Genomic DNA, 23,634 nt, shown 5'->3' on the forward strand with positions numbered 1-23,634 from the left:
TAGTCGAAAAGTTCCGCAAGAAGCGATGACAGTTCTGGGACGCGCCATACGTCAGCTCGCGTCTCAAAGTCTGTCGGATAACTCGAATTTCTCTATAAGCGTTCGTAATAGAACGTTACCGAGTATGGATCTTTTCTACGCGCGGAATGCGAGACGGAGAAGGATGCCACAGTGAATTGCTATTTCCACACATGCTCCCAAAATGCATATGCAGATGGGCGTGCGGAATCCGATTCGCATCTCTCGCTTTCTCTCTCTCTCTCTCTCTCTCTCTCTCTCTCTCTTTCTCTCTCTCGGGTGAGGATAACTCGATACGAAGCCCGCATCGGAACGAGGTGCGTGATATACAATTCGATTTCCCTGTCGCGAGGGGAATCGCTTTGTCGAGACCTCGCTCGATGGCTGTCGGTGCGCGCGCTCGGAGGCATATTATTCCTCTCGACGATTCACACGCGGTCCACCGATTCTCTCGTTCGACAGATAATCTCGCGTATACGCGCACGATCGTTCGCCGCGGTGTGTTGGCGATCCTAAGCTCACAATCAGCTCGCGCCTACTTTCTTCGACAATCGCCGCCGCGACCGTGTCGCCGCGGATCTCTATGCAGAAGACGCGCGGCGTCCTTCGAGACACCGCATCAGGTGGACGCGAAGTCGGCCTCTATACGCTCACCTCACCTCGGCCGCGGTCTCTTCGTCTCTTTTTTTTTCTCGGGCGTTTCAGTCGCCTTTTTTGTGTTTACCTTCGCGCCGTTTATGGATCGCGATAAATCGCCGCGACAAGCCGCGCCACGAAGAACGCTTAGATTTTTCCTACACGTAATTCTATGCGCGATGTATATACATACTCGCGAAGCGTGCAAAAAATTATTAAGTACATCAAGGCTGGGATTACCGAGAAGAAGTCTTCCGCGTGAGCGTCGCGCGCTACCGGCGACTAGCGGCGGAAGATTAGTGCAGGTATTTCACAGCGGCGCGACGCGTCTCGCGGTACGATAAAGTGCCGCTTTTAAGGAGCGACAGCGAAGTTGCTGATAATTCGATATAATTGATAGAACGCCTTGAAAGATAATGCGAAATACCAAAGCTATACGGTAATGTAATCTCGCGTACATGACGCCATAGCTTCTGATGACGAGTTTCTGTGAAAAGGAGTAGCGTGATTTAGATCTGGCGCGTGTAAGGTTGATATAGAGAACTCGATGTAGCGAATTCATCAGGCCGCGAGTCGAGTCGCGGCTCGTCAATCCTATTCGTAGAAATCCACCACCGCACCGCGCGCATCACCCCGGCTCGCCGTTGTCTTCAGAGGCACCGCCGTTGGAAGCGGCGGCGCGACGTTGAGAGCGTGTAACATTTCCGGAAGTCCCGACTCATTCCCGAGTCCCGAGTACCCCATCAGCACGCTCGTTACCTCTATAGGAGGAAGAGGAAGGTACCGCATAATACTCGGTACCTCCCTTTTTTACGCGGAGATCTGTCGAGTCAGTCGTTCGGAGCCTGCAGGCTTTAACAGTCGTAACATCTGCCGTCGTTGCCGCCGTGTTGAGTATCTGCGGCACCGGTAGAATACTCGACGAGAGCGTGTGTGTCATCTTCTCGCGTAGCCGCGAAGCTTTTATTGCGCTTCATTACAAAATCGCGCGGCAGGTTCCCCGGGAGGCCTTAAGTGAATTCCTCCGGCTAGTAAATCGCGTATCACAAATATGAACCCGCGCTCCTCGAGGTAAACGTTCCCCCCGGCGCGGCTGCCGCGCGTAATAAAATTACGTACGTACGGAGATTACCTCGACACCATCGAAAAGTCGTTTCTTCGCGAAATGTTCTCAAGATCGTTGCGATTTAACTCGCACAAGTAAGATTCGTTGCACTCCACGAGACGCTGGGAACGACGGCAATCGTATAATATTCCGACTCAATGATTTTTTTTTTTTTCACGGAAACGATGACGATCTTAGATACTTATCACAATTTATCGCAGCTAATTATACAATATGTATCTTATCATAATATTACTCATTAGATCGTGCGTTATAACATATACTACTAACTGCTAAAGGATATTTTTCACAAAAGAACAGCTAGATATTCGTGCCTTTCGGGAGCCGGCCGACCTTCGTTTCAGTGACGACGATGATTCGCCTCTCTGCGAAAGTACTTCTCCCTTCCACGCGCGTCGTCCTGCCATTTTTCCGTTTTCGAAAGTAGACCTCGTCCAACACGCCGCAGAATAGAACGCGTTAGCTTGCCGAGGCCGTGATTTATTATCCGTCGTCTGCCGCCGGGCTGCTCGGCCGGGCTGCTCGGCCGGGCTGCCCCCCCTCCGCCCCGTGTCGTAAACACACGTTGCAACCATCGTGCCGTTCAGTTAAACAGCTGGTAGACTATAGGAACACCTTATTCCGCGGCGCATTCTCTCGCTGTCTCGCCGGAACTTGCATTCGGATACACCGGCCCTCCTTTGTTTACGCTTGAAATGGACCTACGCGGAAATTCAATTAATCATACGTTGCAAAAAGCCGTTTTTTTCTTTCTGAGGTAACATCGGACGCAACTCTTGAAAATTTTCGTTTTGGTTTGTCCTTTGGTTCTTTTTTTATACAGTGTGATTAAAAAGACAACGTATTTTAAATTTATATTTATTTTCTCGCCTTATATTAAATCTGAATGAAATTGATAAATAATTCTACTTAAAATGTTTGTGCCTTTTTTGAAAGCCTGTTAAACGTGTTCTTTCTTTAATATTTTCACGCTGATTTTTTTTTACTCCCGTCAAAGAATCCTGAAAATTTATTAACTTGGAAGTTTCGGAAAGTCACCATCCACCCCTGACTTCGCCGGTCCCGATACGCTTTTCGACTCCTTGCCCGAACATCCTTCGATCGATCGATTAATCACCAGAAAAAAAGCATGCGGCTTGTAATTAAACACAATCGGCCGATTAAGGCTGCACGCAGGAGACGCGGATGGGTTTCTGTGTTTATTCGTGGAGGCCGCCGAGTCCCGGGAAGCCTGCAATTACTTCGGTCGTCACGGCGGGCCCCTATATACGGCCGATCCTCAAATTACGTGATTGACAGCCCGAACGTTCGTCAGATCTGGCCAGGATAAGGTCCCCTTCGAAAAGTCCTGGAGAGAAGCGCGATATAGCTCTGCTCGTTCTGACGTCGTCTTAACCTGGCGTTTCTGTCCGAAATCAATCGCGCGGACGGCCTGCTAAATATTTGTTCGCTCCTTCGACGTCCGAAATTAACAGCCGTTGGCTGTTTCTTCCCGTGTCAAATGTCAGTTCGATCAGACATCGATACAGAAATTGTATGCTCCCGGCGAATAACGCTTCGGCTATTAGTAATTAATGATAGTCGCGAATTTGAAAGTGTTTCTGACCTTCAGACCTGCAAAATTTTTTGATGCTATATATATATATATATATATATATATGTATGGGCAGATCCATTACTTTTCGACCAAAGGTTGCGGGGGTGGGTCACCGATTTTGATGCCGATTTTTTTCTCGAAAGTAAACTAGAAAAGGAGATGATTTTGAAAATTTGAGCCCGATTCAATCAAATCCGGCCGCTGGAGAATTTTTTGAATTTTGAAAAAAGTCGATTTTTCAGTCATTTTCAAAAATTTATATCTCAGCTTCTATATAACTTAGAGACTCGTTTGAGGCCGCATTCTTTTCTGTAAACCCTTTACTTTTGAGGAAAAAATTTGTCATTGGTTTACACTCAAGTCCGGCTTCACGGCGAGCTGCTAACTAAACCACTGTTTTAGAGAAATTTTGCCTATTTCTGAAATGCTGTCATATCTACAGTTTTCGAAGTAGAGGGTTGATCAACAGCTGATATTTTTTTTAGGTATACTCTGAAGAAATCTACCCACTTTTTGCTTGATTGCTTTTATTTCGTTAAGTTATGGCCATCTAAAGCCGATCGATTTTCGAAAAATCGCCATTTTCAGATAGCCAGAACTTTTTTCTTTCAACTCGAAATTCTTTGAAATTTTTAGGGAATATATTTTATTATATCCTTAAACAACTCTGAAAATTTCAATTTTTGGAATAGAAGTGGTTTCCGAGTTATGAAGTTTTTAAAATGTTAACTTTTTGATTTAATATGACATTTTTTGTGGTTTTATCATCAATTTTGTAAATTTAATGTAAATAATTGATATTTTTCGGAAAATATATATTTGAAAATAAAGAGCAAAACGGATTGTTTGAGAAAATTGAGGGAAAAAATTGAAAATCAAACGAACTTACCTGTAAGTGACGTTCGATTGTAATTATATGAGAGTCTCGTTCTCCGGGATTACACATAGGTAGTACCGCTACTTCCGCTAGGCTGAGTCACAAGGTTTAGAGAGTATAGAGTAAAGCTTTCTATGGTACGCGCCTGCGCACCTTGACGGCCGTTACATCTTCATAATTTTCAGAGCTATATAGACACTTGTCGACAAGAAAGGGGAAAAATTCGTGATTGGGAGGGTTTTTAAGGGTGGGTTGTAATCCCTTCGAACGAGACTCTCATATAATTACAATCGAACGTCACTTACAGGTAAGTTCGTTTGATTTTCAATTATATTTCAAGTCTCGTTCTCCGGGATTACACATAGGTAGATGTTTAGAGTTACAAATTTAACTTTGAAGAATTTTTTCACTTTCTTTTTTTTTTTTTTTTTTTTTTTTATTTAGTAAAAGGAGAATTAAAAAAAAAATAAACAATATGACAAAGAAAAATACACACATATATATACGTATATGTGTTTTAACGATCTCCTAAAACTGTTGAAGCAAACGCACCTCGATCAGAAGAAATCGGTCTTTTGTAGAATCTGGCGAAGACCTCTGATTGTCCTGACCAACTGGCTGTTTTACGTATTATATTTATATCTATTCCTTTTCGATCAGCTGCCGAAGTCGCAGCGTGTCGTGTACTGTGAGCTGTGAATCGTGTGTCAATTCCAGCTTGTCTAAGGCACTCTTTTATCCATCTACTGACGGATTGTGAGTTTGCCGCCTGATGAGGTTTATTTATAGTAATAAATAAATTTTTCTCACTTTTCCTCAAGTCTTTGGTTGCTGCCAAGTAACGAATAATGGCTCTTGCCACACATGCCTTTGATCTCTCTTTGAAGAAAGGCAAAAAGAACTTTGGTTGATCCACTCCTACTTTCGAAGTTTTAATTGCCTCAGTTATTGTTATCTGGACTCCTTCTTGTGAGATAGAAATATTGTTGATTTTTATTAACGCCAAAGTCTGAACTCTATGTGCGGTTGCCAATGCCATTAGAATTACTAGTTTGTAAGTCAATTGTTTTAAATCCAGGGTCTCGAGAGGTTCTAACTCTTCTGCCCATCTCAAAACTACTTCAATATTCCAAATCGAGTCATATTTCGCTTTTGTAGGTCGTAATTTGAATACACCTTTGAAGAAACGAGTCATTATTGGATTGTTCGAGGAATCATCGAGACTGATGAGTGATATTGCTGATCTCTCGGTGTTGAGAGTACCGTAAGAGGCTCCATTGTCAAAACGTTGAGATAAATACTGTAACACAGCTTCAATACCCGCCTGGAAAGGATCCAATCTGAATTTTTTGCAAAAATTCCACCAGTTTTTTAAACCAGAATTATATTGACGTAATGTTGAGTCTGTTAAGGATGAAATCAAAATGTTGATGGCATTTTCAGACAGGTTCTTCTTTCTGTATGCTATCCGCATAATTTTCCTGCAACCAGGGAAAGATGACTTGCCAGGGGGTGTTTCAAGGACCTGCAGGGAGATAATAAGAGATCAGGTGATGGTGAAAAAATTTCTGGTTTATCCATAAGCATAGACATAAATACAGGATACCAAGGCTGGGAAGGCCAATTTGGTACAACTAAAATACCACACGCCTTATCATTTCTTATTTTCTGTAATACTTTTAGTATTACGGAAAAGGGCGGAAAGGCATAAAATTCCAAATTTTTCCAATCCAGTGTAAACGCATCAATGGTCCATGCCTCTGGATCTCTTTTCCAAGAACAGAATTTATTTATCTTGGTGTTACTTCTTGAGGCAAATAAATCAATCTCTGGGTAACCCCATCTGTTCACGATTTTTTTGAATGCAAAATTTGCCAAATCCCATTCTGTATCAATGTTTGTTCTTCTCGATTCCCTATCAGCGTCTGTATTCTCTTGTGAAGGTATATAAGAGGCGACTATCCAGATTTCCCTTTCTTCACACCACTGCCAAATATTTCTAGCTAAACGATTTAATGTAGGATACTGAATGCCCCCCATTCGATTTATATAAGCTAAAGCAGTTGTATTGTCCACTCTGAGCAAGATCTCACATTTACGACAATTGGAAGCAAAACATTTTAAAGCATAGAAAGCTGCAATTAACTCCAGGTGGTTGATATGTAGCTTTCGTTCTGACGCTGTCCAAAAACCATTAGTATGAGAATAGTTACAACTAGCTCCCCAGCCTGTAAGAGAGGCGTCTGAAAAAATTTCCTTTTCGAATTTAAGATGCCTTATCGGTTGTTTTGCAATAGGGATATTCTTCTTCCACCATTTCAAGTCTAAATGTGAGCTATTTGATATCGACATGGTTTTTTCAAAATCTTGATCTTGCACAATTAAAGCCATAAATTTTTCTCTTTCTAATACCTTAGTATAGAGTAAACCATAAGGAACCGCTGGGCAAGCAGCTATCAATAGTCCTATTAAACTCGCAAAATCGCGTATTTTACAAGACTTCTTATGTAAGAAAATTTCTATTAGACTTACTAATTTTTTCCTTTTTTCTTGGGTTAGCTCTAAGGTCATTTGACTCGAATTAATAATAAATCCTAAAAATTTACATTGTGTCGTCGGAATATTCATACTCTTTTCTTTATTGATCAAAAAACCTAAAGATTCGAGCACTCTTTTAGTGATTGTTACGTTTTTCATGCAAGATTCGTAAGTTGATCCTATACAAAAAATATCGTCTAGATACCTTGTTGAAATTAAACCCTGTTCTCTTAATATATTATCCACGGGTTTCATTACTTTGGTAAAAACAAATGGACTGGTACATAAACCAAAAGGGAGGCATGTGAATTCGTAAAGCGTACCTTTGAAAATAAAGCGTAAAAATTTTCTGCTATTTTTATCCATATTTACTAAAAAATAAGCCTCTCTCAGATCTAATGTACACATAAACGAATTTTTTGAGATAAGCTTTGTTGCTGTTCTTAAGTCTTCAAGTTTAAAATGAGACGTTTTAATAAATTTGTTTAAATCTTTTAAGTTTAAAATAAAACGTTTTGAACCATTGGGTTTTGGAACTAAAAAATATGGCGAAATAAATTGACCTTGAATTGGTTTACATTCTTTTATAGCCCCACTAGCTTTTAATTTAAAAATTGCCTTCTCTAAGTCTTTTTCTTCCTCTTTAGAAAAATTATTACCAGTAAAAACTCTATTTTGATAAACAGGATGATTAAAGATTATTTTATATCCTTTAATACACTCAAGAACAAATTTGTCGCGTGTAATCGCCGCCCAGGCTTGGTAAAAATTTTTTAAACGTCCAGCAGTATATCTTACGTCTTCAACTATTGTTGTTTTTCTTGCTGGGTCGGTTGAGTCTTGGCTTGAGGAGTCTGTTTTGGTTTGTTGTACTGTTGGTTCTTCGAGAACTTCGAGGACGTCTGTGACGTCCTGTAGCCCTGGTTCGACGTTCCCGGTCTCGAGTAAGGGCTTCTCCAGTTTAAATTACGTCCTGTGTACTTGGAATTAGGTTTTTTGGAGACAGTTGAAGATACAGGGGCCTTCTGGACTTTAATTTCTTTTCCAAGTTTTTCCATAGATTTTGCAGACTTAATTACTTCTCCTAGTTTATCTCCGTAGAGAAATTCACCCGGGGTGGTTTTTTGAAGCAAATCCTTGACTTGTTTAGTCAACGCGGGAGCAATAAAAGCTTTCCTGGCTGATGAAATTTGGAAATGAAGTTGAGTTAACAACTTCCCAGTGTCAGCTAGTCGCTCCAATAACTTCATCCTATCAATAGGCTCCTCCTCATCCTTCAGAATCATCGTAATTGCTTCTCCTAAGGCTGCGAGTGCTGTCCCAGCAAAATTTTGTTCCTGAATAAACAGATTATCTCGTTTAGTGCCAGCTTCGTTCAACGTAGCTGCGACTACATCGTTTAAGGCAGGAGCTTCCAAGGAAAGATTTCCTTTTCTGGAATATTTGGCCAAAACCTCCGTTTTTGTTTCTTTGGTCAAACCTTCTTTCACCCATTTTGACCATCTGGACACCAAATCTGGATGAAGATCAATGTCTTTCTGTTTTCCACTTTCTGGGTCTTCCCCAAGAACTTTTTTAGTCTCTTCATCCAACTGTTTCGTCTCAACGACCGTGTTGTTAACCTCATCTGACGTCTTACCCGAAAGTGTCGAAATTACTTCCATAACCTCACTTTCAGTGTCTGGGGCCTGAGCCGTTGATTTGGACTGATCACACGGTACTTGTCCATTAGCATCGTCGTCCTTAGACGAAAACATGCTTTTTAAATCGTCATTGGATGCGTCATGTACAGAGAGGTTATCGACCTGTCTGTTATTTAGACGATTTTCATTATTCGACTTGAGGGCTGAATCGTCTGAAAACAGACATAGATTCAAGTAAAGCACTGGTTGTTATTGCCTCCTTCGTGCAAAAGTCACCAGCCATAAAGCGCAAACGTGTCTCATTCATTACGAGAACACGAAGCCAATACCTCAAGGAAAAATAATATCAAAGAAAAAGAAACAGATTTACCTGAATCGGACACGTCGACGGACTGTTTTCGTTTGATTTTCTTTTCTAACCTCCTCAATTTTTTGAGGATTTTCTCGTCTGACTCCTTGTCTCTACTTCTCTTCTTTCCTTTCCCCATCTTTTAGAGAAATTGGAAACACTTTTCCAAGAAAAATTGTTGACAAGGGCGAAAAACTCTCTTTCGATGTGTCTCTGTCGAGCACAAGAAACGTTATGAAGATGTAACGGCCGTCAAGGTGCGCAGGCGCGTACCATAGAAAGCTTTACTCTATACTCTCTAAACCTTGTGACTCAGCCTAGCGGAAGTAGCGGTACTACCTATGTGTAATCCCGGAGAACGAGACTTGAAATATAATTAATATTTTTTATTTTGATTTATTTGTTTAAAATTGTTCAAAGTTTATAGTACTAACGTTAATACTGTTATTTTTAATGTTATTTTGTTGTTATTTGAAAATTTGTATTCAACATATTATTAAAAAAAATAAACAAATATTTACTTTTAAAAAATTTTAAACAAACTCGCTGTGAAGCCGGACTTGAGTGTAAGCCAATGACCAATTTTTTCCCTTAAAAGTAGAGAGTTTACAGAAAAGAATGCGGCCTCAAACGAGTCTCTAAGTTATATAGAAGCTGAGATATAAATTTTTGAAAAATTTGACTGAAAAATCGACTTTTTTCAAAATTCTAAAAATTCTCCAGCGGCCGGATTTGATCGAATCGGGCACAAATTTTCAGGATTATCTCCTTTTCTAGTGTACTTTCGAGGAAAAAATCGGCATCAAAATCGGTGACCCACCCCCGCAACTTTTGGTCGAAAAAGTAATGGATCTGCTTATATATATAAAACTCGCCGTACAATTCTGCTCCATAATTTATATAAAATATTTTCTTATCGCATATAAAAATCATATAATTTAAAAAACAACGTATATATTAAAAAAAAATGTTTTTTCTTATTTAAAAAGAAATGTATTTTGAGCAGTTGAAATAGCTTCGCGAGAGGAGGATTCTTTCGATGAACAATAACCAGGATGAACCGCGGTGCGAAATTTACATGCGAATGCATAGTACCTAGAATTTATTGCCGATACGAATGATCGATCGAGCCGTGTAATCTTCCCGTTCTTTCTGCCTGGCTACCTCCCGCGCTCGTTTTAATCGTGCAGCCGATCGCACGCTATCATTGGGATCTGAGCGATCGTGGCAATGACCCGCTGACCGTAATGATCACGTAACGATCGACCACCGCGGAGCTGAGAGATGAGGTAACAAAGGGAATATATCTGGTATCCTGGCACTTCGTGCGACCATACGTACGTAACGTACCTACTGACTGATTCCACGGGAATCGTGGATACCGGCGAATAACGGGGCGACGGGTATTTCCGCAGATGCTATCTCTCATGTGAAATAGTTGTGCTTTGGCGTTGCGCGCGAGCGCGAGGAAATCCCGCATAAAATTCTCATCGTCGGATCCAACCGCCGACGCACGACGCACGTCATCCAAATAAATGTGATTTGATCGGTTTCGAATGGCCCTCCTCCATGTTTCTCCCTTTCTCTTATATTGCCTGGATTACAGTGAGAAATAATTTAAGCATTCAAATTTTTAAAAATTTGCATAAATTATATTCGCATGCTCTTACCATGAGAAAGTTAAAAACGTAGAATGATGTATACTATAATAAAAAGGAATAGAATAAATTAAAATAATAAATATCTTGTGGATAAAAAAGAAAATTTATTCTATAATAATATCGTTATAAAATACATTCCTCATTTTAAGAGTAGATATATATTTCTTAGTTTTTTTTATTAAGTTTAGAATTAAGGTTTTACTTTTACATATCTCGACGCTAATACATTGAAGAGCGTCTGAGCTAAAATATATATTCACCGCACGAGAATTCTACACAATGTATACCATTCGTCAATTTAAAACCAGATACATTGTGCATAACAATTAAACACCTGTTGATTACAATTAATAAGATAAGATCATGGATACGACCTCGCGCATGCGAAGAAAATTAGCACCATTGTACAGCAGTCGGGAATTTTCACAAGGCTTTCTGTGAAATTTAATAAAACTCGTTCGCAAGTAATGCCATAAATTACAGTACAATGGACGACCCTGTCGATTATTGCGAGTTTGAAATGCCTCGCTACGCCTGCTAACGATCCGTGATGATATTATTATTATTATTTCCATGCACATTGTGCGTTTTCTAGTGGTGTTCCACGCGGGGATTTACGATCGTCGTTTCCGGTATGGCAGCACTCCGAAAAGTATCATCCTTTTACCGGTGTATATATCGCGGTAGCCTGCGTGCGCGCGGCCGGTGAACGTCGTTGTTGCACGTTGATAATTCAGACGACCGGTTTAACGTTACTTCGTCATGCTTTTCCGTTATACCCTTCCTAATGGAGAGGATTTTTCCGCCTCGCAATCGCGACGACGACTCGCAGTTACTTGTTTTGACACTCCCGCGAGACCAGGATGTACACGTGAGTTATTACGAGGCCTAGTACGAGGCGAGTTATTAAAGCTCGTCAGTGAAATCAATTATTCCGTTAGATATGGATAATTATAGCGTTTCGTATCTGTATATGGCGTTGGAGATAGCACTACGCGTTAAGTGCGCCTCTCATAAGAATAAATATATCCGTCAAGTATAGGATATAATCGTAATACTCTACCAAACATAGATCTTCCTTTAAAACGCTTGCGTGGTTTATCGGTAAGCGTAAAGCGTTTCCTTCTGCTGCTAAAATAATGCATTAATAATACGCTCTGAAAAATTCTGGTATGCAACGAGAAACGCTGAAAACCACTCGTAAAAATTTCAGCTTTCCACTATTATGCTTCTTACGCGCTGAAACGTTTTTCAGGATGTATCATTAGCTTATTAAAGCGTATCGTCTAGATATTTGTAAATTACCAATGTATAAATTTTTCCACTTGTTTTTGCTTGTAACATATTTTTCTGTCATTAATTTGTGCTTCTTTTTTTAATCTTCGTGTGTATCAAGAAAAACGCTTCAATATTGATATTAAGAGGCTTTAAAGGAAAAGAGATTTTACTAATCGAATCTAACATTCCTTTCTGCCTGTAACATGCTTCAAGGCGTGTCTTACCATGAAACAAGATACTTTATACCCACGGTGAGTTCAAACGGTTAATATACTCGATTAATGTATTCCACAGATAAATTGTGCAGAGAGAGAGAGAGAGAGAGAGAGAGAGAGAGAGAGAGAGAGAGAGAGAGAGAGAGAGAAAATTCGGTCGTTATAAAACTGCGGAGGATATATGGCGCATCCTCAAAATACAATCGCGCCTAGCTTTCTCCACGATGCAAAAAAAAAATAGAAATAAATACGGTCAGAGTGGACCTCAACGATGATTGGGATTTCTCGGGCGGATTTTGTTCGGCATGCCACGGGATGGGAGGGCATCATTATTTCTGCCGGTCTGCGCGGCGTCAGCAACGCCGCGCAACAATTTCTAAATCTCTAAATTACCGGCGCGGACGTTTACTATCGGAAGAAAGGCACTTAATTTGTACGAGGAAGTGCTGTGTTACAAAAGAGGGAGAGAGAAAGAACCGTTCGTTCGTTAAAACGTTCCTCAAGTGGCGTTGCGTGCGTCATAAATAAGGGGGAACGGTGGATGAGCGATAACCAAGCGATACAGGGGCGCGCGGTTCCCCGTTCCTCGTAATGAAGGTTCCCCCCCCCCTCTCTCTCTCTCTCCTCGCCTCCCCCGCGTTGCTTGATTTAGTTGACGAATGTTTTTTTTCTTCGCGCGATCTCGTGATGTGGACCATAGCCGTTGGGCATAATTAAATAAAGATTTACGCGTTCAGTCGTGACTAACGAATCGTAACCGGGTCGGCGCACGTCGTGTAACGCGTATCAAGGACAATTTTCAGGCGCTTTATCTCGGCGGAGTGTTGACGTGCCGAGTGAATGTTATAATTACAAAAGAGCTCGTTTGCGACGATCGGACTCGGGGGCCCGGAATAGGACGCGAGCCAGCCCCATTATTGTAGGTGTCGATTCGCGTGAGACGCTATAATTTTATTATGTTGCTCCGTCTATACTTAAAATTTGAGAAAGCACTAGCATATTACTATGCCATAATAACGGCACGCTAACGGTGCGCAAAGTTCCGCGTAATCTTCTTATTGATATAAGGTATTATTAGGTATTATTGTCTTTTAAATTTACTTTGACCATTATATCATATCCTGCTCTGAAGTTTGCCTATAGAGTTAGAAAAGACGTTGAAATATTTTTAGAAAGACAAAACTTTTTTCGTCATTGATCGACTTGTTCTTGGAATTATTTTAATGATATAAATTTTAAGGTGTGCAGTAGAACGCTTAATTTCGTTTCGAGACCTCGCAAAGTGTCATGGACGTTACGTTACAAATGAACTCCGAGCATGGTCGGAAGATTGAACGACCGATAAAAGAGTCGCGTCTTGTAATAACGGCGTCGCGTAAAGGTAATCCGTTTATGAAAACCAAACGACTCGGCGTACATGCCACGCATATGCGCACGCGCGTTGCACCGACTAAAGACTCGCTTTGGGTCGCCCGCAGCAAGTACGCGGCAATACATTATTAGCTCCTTATGCACCCTACATGCGTAGCATGTTGCAACAGTGTCCCGGCTACCGTGTACATGCGCGAGGAATAATATTAGGAATGAGTTGATATATATATATATATATACGCGCGTGCATACGCGGCGGCGTCGTCGCATTATCCGCGACGGTGATTATTGCCCTCACGACAACTTCCGTGGCGAGCATAAACACCAACTTGCCGACGTCGGCCGTGGCTCATTTGAATAAACAGCCGCGATTATTATTACACGATCCGCAACCTTGTATTATGGGCTTTGCATCGCCAATCGTCGCGATCGGACTTGCTAGATCGCGGGGGAACGCGCGAGCGTGATCGCGAGCGTCTCTCTCGCTCATTTCTCCGCGTTCTGGCTCGTTATCGAATTAGCGGTGGCAACCTACGATTGTAATTACGATATAATTTCAATCGACTCTCGCGCGAAAGAGAAAGACACACCGAAGTAATTATTCGCGAATATAAATTTGGACGTTCAGTGACGTTTTTCTTTTTTCTCTACATTTTGATCGTTGGTATATCTCTGGTGGTCGAAAGCGCGAGGCGGCCGTTTCGAAGGCAAAACGGCATTCCAATGACGGCAGCTTTTACTCCGCGATTTGACCGACTGTGAGATCCGCGGAAGTAGTGCAAGTCATGCATCTAGGAAGCCACGCCGACGCTCGGCGGCTCCCTACCGATGTAGCCGAGTTGCACTGCGCGTAGTGTAATATCATTATATCGTTCGCCGGGCGTACCTCCTTATACCCGTCCAGGTTAATCAATTATTACAGGCTCTCCCGTGAGTTGCTTGCCGGTAGCGATCGACCGTGGCTACCTAGCTTCGGCTATTATTCAGTCTGATCTCGAGAGGAGTTAGCTGAGGGATCGATGAGGGTAAACCGGTGGATTCCCGTCTTCCCCATTTCGTCTGATGCGACTTAAACACGCAAAACGCAATCGATGCGTAGGTTGAATTATGTGAAAATGGACTAAATGGACTAATAAAAAAAGACTAAAAATTTAATAAATCACAGTAAAGAGCATAGAGAGCCGCAATTGGGTGTTAACATTGAAAACGTGTATTTGTTGACACCCGGTTGCGGCTTTGTGCTCCTTTACTTTCTTCAATTAATTTATTGATTATCTGAGCCTTTGATAACTATAACATTTTAAATTTGGTCACAAAAAATGTTTAAATAACAAGACACACATAAAAATATGATAGTTTTGGTTATTGCTACGCAATTTTACAATTTTATTGTTATACAATTAAACAAAGGAGAAGTAGATAATTGTTTTTCTTTTATAAAATAATATTTCTCAAATTCCTATATAGGAATGGTCTTACGAAATTCGCGTTCTATGCGTTTTTTGAAATTACTACGTTTGATTTGTTTGAAACATGAATCACAGACGGGGAACGGAAATATTTCGAAACACAATGCTCACTCGTCTGTCGAGCCTAAGAAGCCATTCCGTACAAGTAACGTGACGCGGAAATTTGCAGTCCATGGATACGCGCGGAGAGTTGACGGCCCGCGCGGCCGTATAAGAGTCGCGCGAGTCTTTAAGCGCGTCGCCACCGCACAACGTAAGGTAGCACAATATAACGAGCCGATAGTTCTTACGCTAGTCGCGCCGGTCGCGTCGTCCCTCGCATCGTCGTTTTCAGCTCTGTCCCACCTGCCACCACGGTCGCGTCCGCTCCTCCTTTACGAGGTGACTACCTCGCTCCTTCGAGCCGCTCAAATGTCATTTCCAGTGCGTCGGCACACGCTCATTGTTCGCTCGGTGTAGCGGGACGCGCTTCCTTATAGAGGACCCCGGGAACTCTCTCTCTCTCTCTCTCTCTCTCTCCCTCGTCGACACCGACGCCGACGGTGAAAAACGGCGCCGCGCGGCCGTTTTAATCGACTCTTCTTAGGAGACGGCTTAGCGTCTGTACACCCGCGGCGCTCGTATCTATATTCCGCTATTAGTGACCGATGCCGCGGTGCACGTCCTCGAAAAAAGTGGCGCTTTTCCACGTTCGTCGCGAGCCACCACCGGGCTGACTCCTCCGCCGTCTTCTTCTTCTCGCGTCTTTTGGTCTCGGGGGAGACTCGCACCCCCCCCCCTGATCATCGTTATCTCCTCGTCGGCATCGGTTTTCTTTATCCATCCTCCCCCACCTGTCCTCGTGCGGTAAGCGACATTTTTGCTTAATCAAACAGGTTCTGGACGGTGCAGCGCGCTTGTGAACCACCGCGCACCGCCACGCTCACGACTTCCTGCAAGCGCATGGCACCGGCATGGCACCCGCCGGCCGCGGCCGTACGGTACGTTCGAATGTCAACGTAGAGAAGAGCCTCACGAAGTCGTTCCTCCGTGTAGCCGTACCTGTTTTTCGACCTCCCGCTAGACGCTCGCTCTCTGTGCAAGGTGTTCACGCGATTTTTTTTCTCTTTTCATCTTGGAGCTTCAAGCTGGGATGGTGCGCGCGATATTGCAAGTCGTGGTTACTGCAAGTCATACGTTACTTTGTTTAATATCTGATTATTTTTAGAAGATTTAACCTTTGTAGTTTTCGTTTAAAAGATTTATCCTATATTATTTGTATTTTTGAAATTTTATGCGAACCTTATGTCGCGACTCTGGATTGTAATAATCACGTTTTAGATAAGAAAACGGTGTGAAGGTTCTCGAGTTGTTTTTTTTACGCGTCGTTACTTTAGAGAAAATCGCATATTTGCCGGAAGGTCCGCGTTCTTGCACGTCAGACGGACATTCCGATTCCGGCATTATATTAGATTCGAGATAGCCGATGCAATAACGGTACGGTACATGACGAGTGTATCATCCTAGTTGCTCGCGCAGCTGCCGGTATTGACGATCGAGCGGATAATCAATAATAACGAGTAGCGAGATGGAGGCAGCCGAGCCGGCTACAAATTGTAAATTCTCCATGAAATTAGGCGGCGTGTCGGCTCTGCTTTCTCCTCTCCGAGGAATCGGGCGCACGTCCAGATACATATATTGACGTACGAAATCGTCTTTAAGTATGCCAGTTGTGCTTAATTCGCCGAATACAGTCTCTCATCGAACCTTAGAGAGAAAAGTCTTTAATAATAATTTTGTAGAAATTTTTCTGAGACCGTGTCATTTAATATATCTTGCGATAAAGGTTGTTAATTATCATCAGATTTTGAAATAAAGACGATATTATAATAACATTATGTCCGGAGGATGTTCAATGTATATATTAATTTAGCAAGATTTTTATATATAGGGTTTGTAAACCTATTAGTTTATTTGGATTATTATTCAAATAATTGCAATTTAGCAATTACTTTTAGAATTGAGGCTCGATTTAGCTATTACAAATAAGTAATAAAGATCTTAAGTTAATTCTTGTGTGCAAAGTTTTAATTTTATTTTTAAATCTGTCGCACATAATCATGTATACTTATATAAGAGAGCGCATAAAGGTCATCGGAAATTTCTTACGTCCTAATATATAACTGAGATGATTAATTAACATATATCGCGTTAATAGAAAATGATTGGAAAATGTGTGTAATCATGCGTAAAACAAACGCCAATAGTATCAATCTAAATTAATTAAGTTAAATTATACATCGGCTAATATATTACGTGCATGTTCAACAGGTGTGCACGGGCTGAACCTTAATAAAATGAAACACCTGCGGAACCCCGTAAAACACGTATAATCAGCCGGCGTCAATTTTTACCCGCCTGATGATGCGCGCGAGTCTAATATCCTCCGTCGTGTGTAATCTATCGTGGAAGCGCAAAAGAGAAGAGAGTCGCTAGATATTCATGTATGATGATGACGATGGCCCGAGCGACAGCTGAACCATAAGACCACGCCAATAAATCAAGTCGGAATTGGAAATCCATCAGAGGCATTCTCGCCCGACGGCTTTGGGGGAGCAATTGGGGAAGTCGCCTCTGTTCTCTGTCGCATGTATCGTCGTAATAGCGTGACGTATTACGTCTCCCGGGGAACACGATGATGGGGAACAGTTACCGCGACACTCGCGAGATAGATTTTTTTTTGTTCGTCTCGAAGTAACGCGCGAAAAGAAAAGGATTGAACCTCTGCGTAAGGGAGTGAAAAATTGATTGGATATTATACCGTGCTGCCATCGTCCGCGAGGCTTGATCGATAATCCGCTCGTTGTTACTTATTTAATAAAAGGCTCTTAATACATTTGCGAGTTGAGAAACGAGGCTCGTTTCGTAATAAATAGTTGTAGATAGCAGATTTACGACGCTATCGCGAATACACCGGCGCTGTTGGGTGATTTCGTAAAAAAAGAGACGGAGAGTCGAAATGAAAGCAGCACGTTGCCGAGTCGAAATATAATCGAATCTAATCAAACGCATTCAGCTATTTTTTCTTTTTCTTTTTTTCGTTTTGAGTGATACATCAAACCGCGCCTGCGATGGAGGCCTTCCGAATTCCGAAACTTGTCGCGATCGCTAAAAATTAATTTTGCATAGATTGCGATTGAGGAAAGGGAACGGCCGCGAGTCACGCAGAAATGTAATTTCTTTCCGCGGTGGATGAAATAGCTGCAATTCACCATTTAATTACGCATAATTGCAGAATTCATGTCGTAATCAATATAAACAACGTTGATAATTTCCTATACAACAATGCTCTTACATCTGGCGAGCATAAGCGTAATTATAATTAATGCGTTTCATTACCGATGCGTCAACATAATCGAAGTTCATTAAAACAGGCGAATAATCACGAACGCACGAACAGAAACGAAATAAAACGCCTTGTAACTCGAATTACAAATCGCTTCGCGAGAGTTAATCGTCGATACTCGACGGGAACAATGATCTCGTTAAGCGCCGACAACAACGGCGGTTACGTCCGCCGGTTATTATTGATGTTACGATTAATAACAGGACGTATAAGTTCCTGATTAATTGCTCGAATAAAACGCACCGCGGTAGTCGCGGATATATGGGTATTAGGCGTTCCTGAGTTACGATATAATTATCGTCAGCCGGGAACCTAACCGCTTCGCTTTATTCGTCGGAGAATTGCAGTGCAAAACGCGTCGACACACCGTGTAATCGTTAATCGGGAAAACAAAACGTGATGGTCTAAATTCAAAACAAAACTAGAATGTCGAGGTACACAATTTTGTTTCGTGCGATGGCACTCACTTACTAAATTAATTATACCTATTTATTAAGCGTGAGAAAATTAAGGATTTTCTAAAAAATATATATACTCTATAAAATTATTACATTATTTGATTTAAGTAACTTAAACTAAGGGCTATCTAATGAATGCTTTCGCAATTTTCTTATCGCTACTGACAGTTAAAAAAATATATATATTAACACATCAGTTAAATAATGTTACACTATCTGCGGTCAACAATATCATCAAAAAAGCTAGACGTTCTAGAATTAAAGAAGATGGATGATTCCACGGAGAAGAATAAATTCTGATGGTGCCACGTCCAAGACGTGATGAAATCTTAATTACTTCCGATATATCGTCAAAGTAGCATTATGTAAACCGCTGGGAGGATTCGAGGATCACTCAGCATTACCTGAAGTAGTAGACGACGTCTGGACAAGCGGAATAATCGTCGAAAATCGAGCGGCGGGTATCGTTTATCGACGCGCCGACGCGGACCGCTGTTTCGCCGTATCGAAACGGACGCGCTAAGTTTCTGAAACGATAATGACGCGGAACCGGTTTTTTTTCCGGTTCACTTGCGAACCGGAGGCGAACGAGAAAAGAAGAGGGCACGGGGGCGAGAAGGCACAGGAGAAGGATAATGAAGGACGACACGCGGCGCTTCACTTCTCTTCGCGCTTCTCGACTGAACTGGTCGCGATTAAAGGGCGGCAATATTTTCGCGGCGACGCTCGTTAACATCAATAAACCATCGGTGTACCGTTAATGAACCAATAATTAGTCGGCGTGTTCTGCTGTCTGGGAGCAAATTAACTCGGCAGCTTGTGTGCCATCGCACCGCAGGGAGAAATCTCGCGAATTCCGCGCGGTAGCCGCGATCGTTTCGCGAGCGTATCGATGGTACTCTCTTGGTGCGCGAGGCGCATTATGCTTATGAAGTATCCCTGTGCGCGTGACTCATTTCCCTAAAAGCCACCACCTCGGGCGCAGGTATACGAGAGCCTCGCGCGCACACTATATCGCCGTACGATCGATCGCGGTGCGTTTTCCGCTCGTCTGCTTTAAGTAAATATCAATTCTTGCGATTCGTTTTTCTACTTACTATATATTTTTATTTTATATCATAATAATTGTTATACTTTTATAAATTATATTATAATAGATATATTATATTAGCTTCCAAAACGTTAGAGGAAATAATGCTTATTACATGGTTTTAATTTTATAATCATTACTCTTTATACAACATCAGAAAGTTTGTCATTAAACATTAAGAATTTAATTGATTAATATTGAAAGAGTTCACATTCCATCGTTTCGCTGCCGTGTTCTTTTTGAATGCGTGTTATACGTTTTCTCGAGACACGATTCTTTTTTTTGTGCCTTTCTCTCTCTCTCTCTCTCTCTCTCTCTCTCTCTCTCTCTCTCTCTTCTCATAGACGTATCTGGTATGCCAAGAGGGCTTTTGGCGTATGAAAGAGCTCGTGTGCACGCCCAAGCGCATCTCTCTCGAGAAAGAGAGTCCAAGAGCCATGCCTATTCATACGTCCGCGCGTCATAATGCGTTGCCCGCGCGTGTGGGTGAGAGAACTCGCGTAGAAATATTTCGTTCGGCCGCTTCCTGCTCGTAGTGCTCGTTTAATCAATGACATCTTTGAGCGTCAAGATGCGCGTCGAGCGTGTGGCGTAGCGTGCGCGCGAAGAAACGTCGGCGTGACGTGCCCCGGCGCGAAAAACCACGCCGATCTCGAGATTCAGAGCGAAGACCTTCGAAAAAATGTGGCACGCCTCGTTCTTTCGATTATTATTTATCGATTTCGAAACTCCGCAATGCTCTTGTGTTCCGTCCCTCGCGATCATTAGCCGCGATAAATTGCAGCGACTACGTTTCGGGGGATACGCAATTTTCGAATTATAAATCATTTGGAACAGGATCCCGGTTAATTCAACCCGTTGCTGCTGAAGTTTGTTACACCAAGTTCAACATAAATCACAATGAGTTTCAATTTATGACATCCAGAGGCTTGTAGACACACGCTGTATTAAAAGTATCTCGTTACGTAACAAAGTATTGACATACAATATCCGATCTCGATTCATAAATGATTAAGTATAATCCAATATTATCGCCCATCTTGCTAGTAAATTACGAAGTTAATTTGTTATTAATTAAATAGCATTAATAACTAATAATTTCGTATGTTATTACGTATATTAAACTGTTCGTTATTTAATCGCCATATATCGCGCGCCAATCCGTAAAATTTATGGCATTCTCTTTATGGATAATGACGTTTTCTTGTTCCATTCATTTATATCTCTAGCTATCTGCAATAGAAGCTGTGTGGAAATCTTTCGCGAAAGAATTATTTTCTCCGTACGATGGTACATGTCGATGAGTAAAATGGTACAATCCATGATACATGACACACACACATTGGGGCGATATTGTTAAATTTATCTTATCACTTTAGGGACCTCGATAGCGTCCGTTACAGTTTTTATATCTTCACCAAGCAGACGCAATTAATCAGGCATCTAGCTGTAATTTTTTTTCCACGCGTTACGACTTTCACCAATATACATGGCGCAATTGCATTGCGGTATGTACATCGCGCGTGCACGAACATCCGAAGGCATCTTTATTGCATGCTATATTCACACTACGCGTAATATCTCAGCGTGCGAACGACGCGTATAATCAATGACATTACGAGGAGCGCGATAAGCCCGCGAATTCCATGAGTGGCGACACGAAAGGAGAAAGGGCAGAAGCAGGAAGAGAAATAACGAAGAGCTGTCGAGGAGGAAGATTGTAATCAGTGGCGGATTGAAAGGGAAGGCGACAATCTCTCCAATCGCAGCTTGCAGTAAATTTATTAATATTTTAATAGATCGTGTGTTGTATGCTCCTAATATTCCAAAAATTTTGTACATTTTAGCTTGGTGCGTGCATGATACAAAAATTAAATTTGTTTTACCGCGAGATTAAAGTTGCCATGTATCTCAAAAAGCGTGTCTCTTTTCAGAGACATTTTTATAAGCAAGTGGTGCAAACAAAAAAAATTCAAAGTAAACATTTAATAAATAATCATAATATTTTTTCACCAATTGATCGCTCCTAATATGACGATATTAATCTAAAGTTTCGGAAGATTTAATTAATTATTGGGGATCCAACTTTTATGCTAAAAACTAGTTCCTTTATTTTGTCTATTAATACGGCATGAAACTTTTTCCCTGCAAAAGGTTCTTTGTTCTTTCTTTTCACTTTGTATAAGTTTCGTGTTATGATTACGGATTTTCTGGAGCTTTTGTTTTTACGGCCCCGTTCCCTGGTAAATCCGGTAGATCCGTCCCTGGCAGGCAGAGGCGCAAAGTCGAAGAGACAACAGGGAGTGTCCGCTGCTGCATGATAAATCCGCCGCGGCTTAATTCGCATCAGCTGTAACATCGTCCGGAATTCTTTCCCGCGACTGATGCGCTCGAGCGCTCTCGGGCTCCCCTTCGTCCGTCTTTCTTTCCTCCTCGTCCGGCCCCACGCCTCCTTCTCGCTGCGCTTCTTCTTACCGCTGCACTTCGCCTTTATGGGACTCGGCATCAACGGACCGCGATGATGTCACGGGGCGTGTCTCGCACCGTGAAACGTGCGCGGAATTCTTTTCGTCGGCCGAGTGCATTCGTAGATGCGAGAAACGCGCGAGCGGCAGATATGCGCCCTTGCGAAGAGCGCGCTCGTTACGTCTCGCTTTTCGAGTAATTAGCTGGATTAAATGGTGCGATAATTTGCGCTTTAAACCGTTTATTATCGTTCTTGAGATTTTCGTGAGATATAAGGAATCTTACCTCGGTATTTTTTTTTTTTTTTTTATTCAGAATGAAATGACTTTGAATTTACATTTTTATTACAACTAAAGTATGCCTTGACAAATATATCTTTAGCAATTTGATAAATACGTAGAGATATTATAAATTATTGTTGAGTTTGTCAAATTTATTGCTCGGAAAGTGAATATTTTCAAACGTAGATAGGTAAGCTTTCAGATCAGTTTCCTTCTTTATTTCTTCCTGCTAGGTGTAGTCTGTAAATGTATTACTTGCTCTATATTTCCTACTAAATTATATCTCTAAATATATTCATAAATATCAAAACCAGGCAGCGCGTGCAGACCGAGGAGAACTTATGTGTTCTTCACGAGATAACTTTGGCCACGGGAGATAATATAATACATAATCCACTGTGTGGGTCGATCCGATTATAGCATATGATGTGCGTGTATTCTACCTAAGATTGGTCCACGACCACCGACGAAGTTTCATGATCGTGCTAATTAAATCCAATTAAGTCTGATTGGTGGAAGATTCTTGATTTTCATAAATGTCGTTCCAAAGAGACAAAAAAAAAGATAGAGAGAGAGAGAGAAAGAGAGAGTAAGAGCAAATTAAAAATGGAGACGGAAAATAATGTACAGGTGGCCGAAAAGACACGGAAAGCGATCTGAGAAGAAAAATTGTGAATGATCCGATCGTGATGGAAATGTCAAGTCGCGGCGTCTCAAATTAACGCTTCCTCTGGCAGAGAGTCGGGTGATTTTCTCTTTTTCTACCTATTTAGTCCGTTTGTATTCGTCGCTAACGAGGTCTGCCATTGCCAAATAAAGATTCCCGGTCTCTTCGGGCTTGCTGTCATAAACCGTTTCCCCCTGCCGAATCGAATTAAGCTGTCGAAACGGCGACGCATCATCTTCCACCTGATTGACAGTTTCGTTAATCGCGGTATCCTTCTCGATGTGAACGCGATAATTCGTCGAAATTAAGGAGTTCGCATTGCGGGCCTCTTTAATTGGAACGGTCATTTGGCGAATCCGCACGCACGTCGCGTTACGCGGAATGTTTCTTTTTTTTCCTCTCTCTTTCTCTTTTCATTCGCGCAAAATGTTGTTATTCCGCACTACGCGGAAGCGATGAAACGTTGAAGAACTCGGACGCGAGCAAAAAATATATGGCGCATGAAAGGG

General features: G+C 41.8%; 2 protein-coding genes across 2 annotated transcripts in view; one reads left to right on the forward strand and one right to left on the reverse strand.

Annotated features, from left to right (window-relative positions):
• LOC143902110 (uncharacterized) overlaps positions 1-23,634 on the forward strand; it is a gene marked incomplete at its 5' end in the record, with an annotated part of 285,928 nt that overhangs the window by 62,495 nt on the left and 199,799 nt on the right. The gene's annotated exons all lie outside the window — the stretch shown is intronic.
• On the reverse strand, positions 5,644-8,962 carry LOC143902099 (uncharacterized). The gene is made up of 2 exons (XM_077414808.1): positions 7,591-8,962; positions 5,644-5,779 (listed from the first exon to the last, which is right to left on the reverse strand). Exon 1 carries the CDS (start codon positions 8,547-8,549, stop codon positions 7,599-7,601), a length of 951 nt encoding a protein of 316 aa, XP_077270934.1. The 5' UTR covers positions 8,550-8,962; the 3' UTR covers positions 5,644-5,779; positions 7,591-7,598.

Source organism: Temnothorax americanus, unplaced genomic scaffold (assembly GCF_048541705.1).
Source record: "Temnothorax americanus isolate GAGA-0224 unplaced genomic scaffold, ASM4854170v1 Scaffold100, whole genome shotgun sequence".
Taxonomy (NCBI): Eukaryota; Metazoa; Arthropoda; class Insecta; order Hymenoptera; family Formicidae; genus Temnothorax; species Temnothorax americanus.

Bases quoted from the DNA above. Each gene is read 5' to 3' on its own strand.
- LOC143902099 (XM_077414808.1), bottom strand. From the start codon at position 8,549: ATGTTTTCGTCTAAGGACGACGATGCTAATGGACAAGTACCGTGTGAT.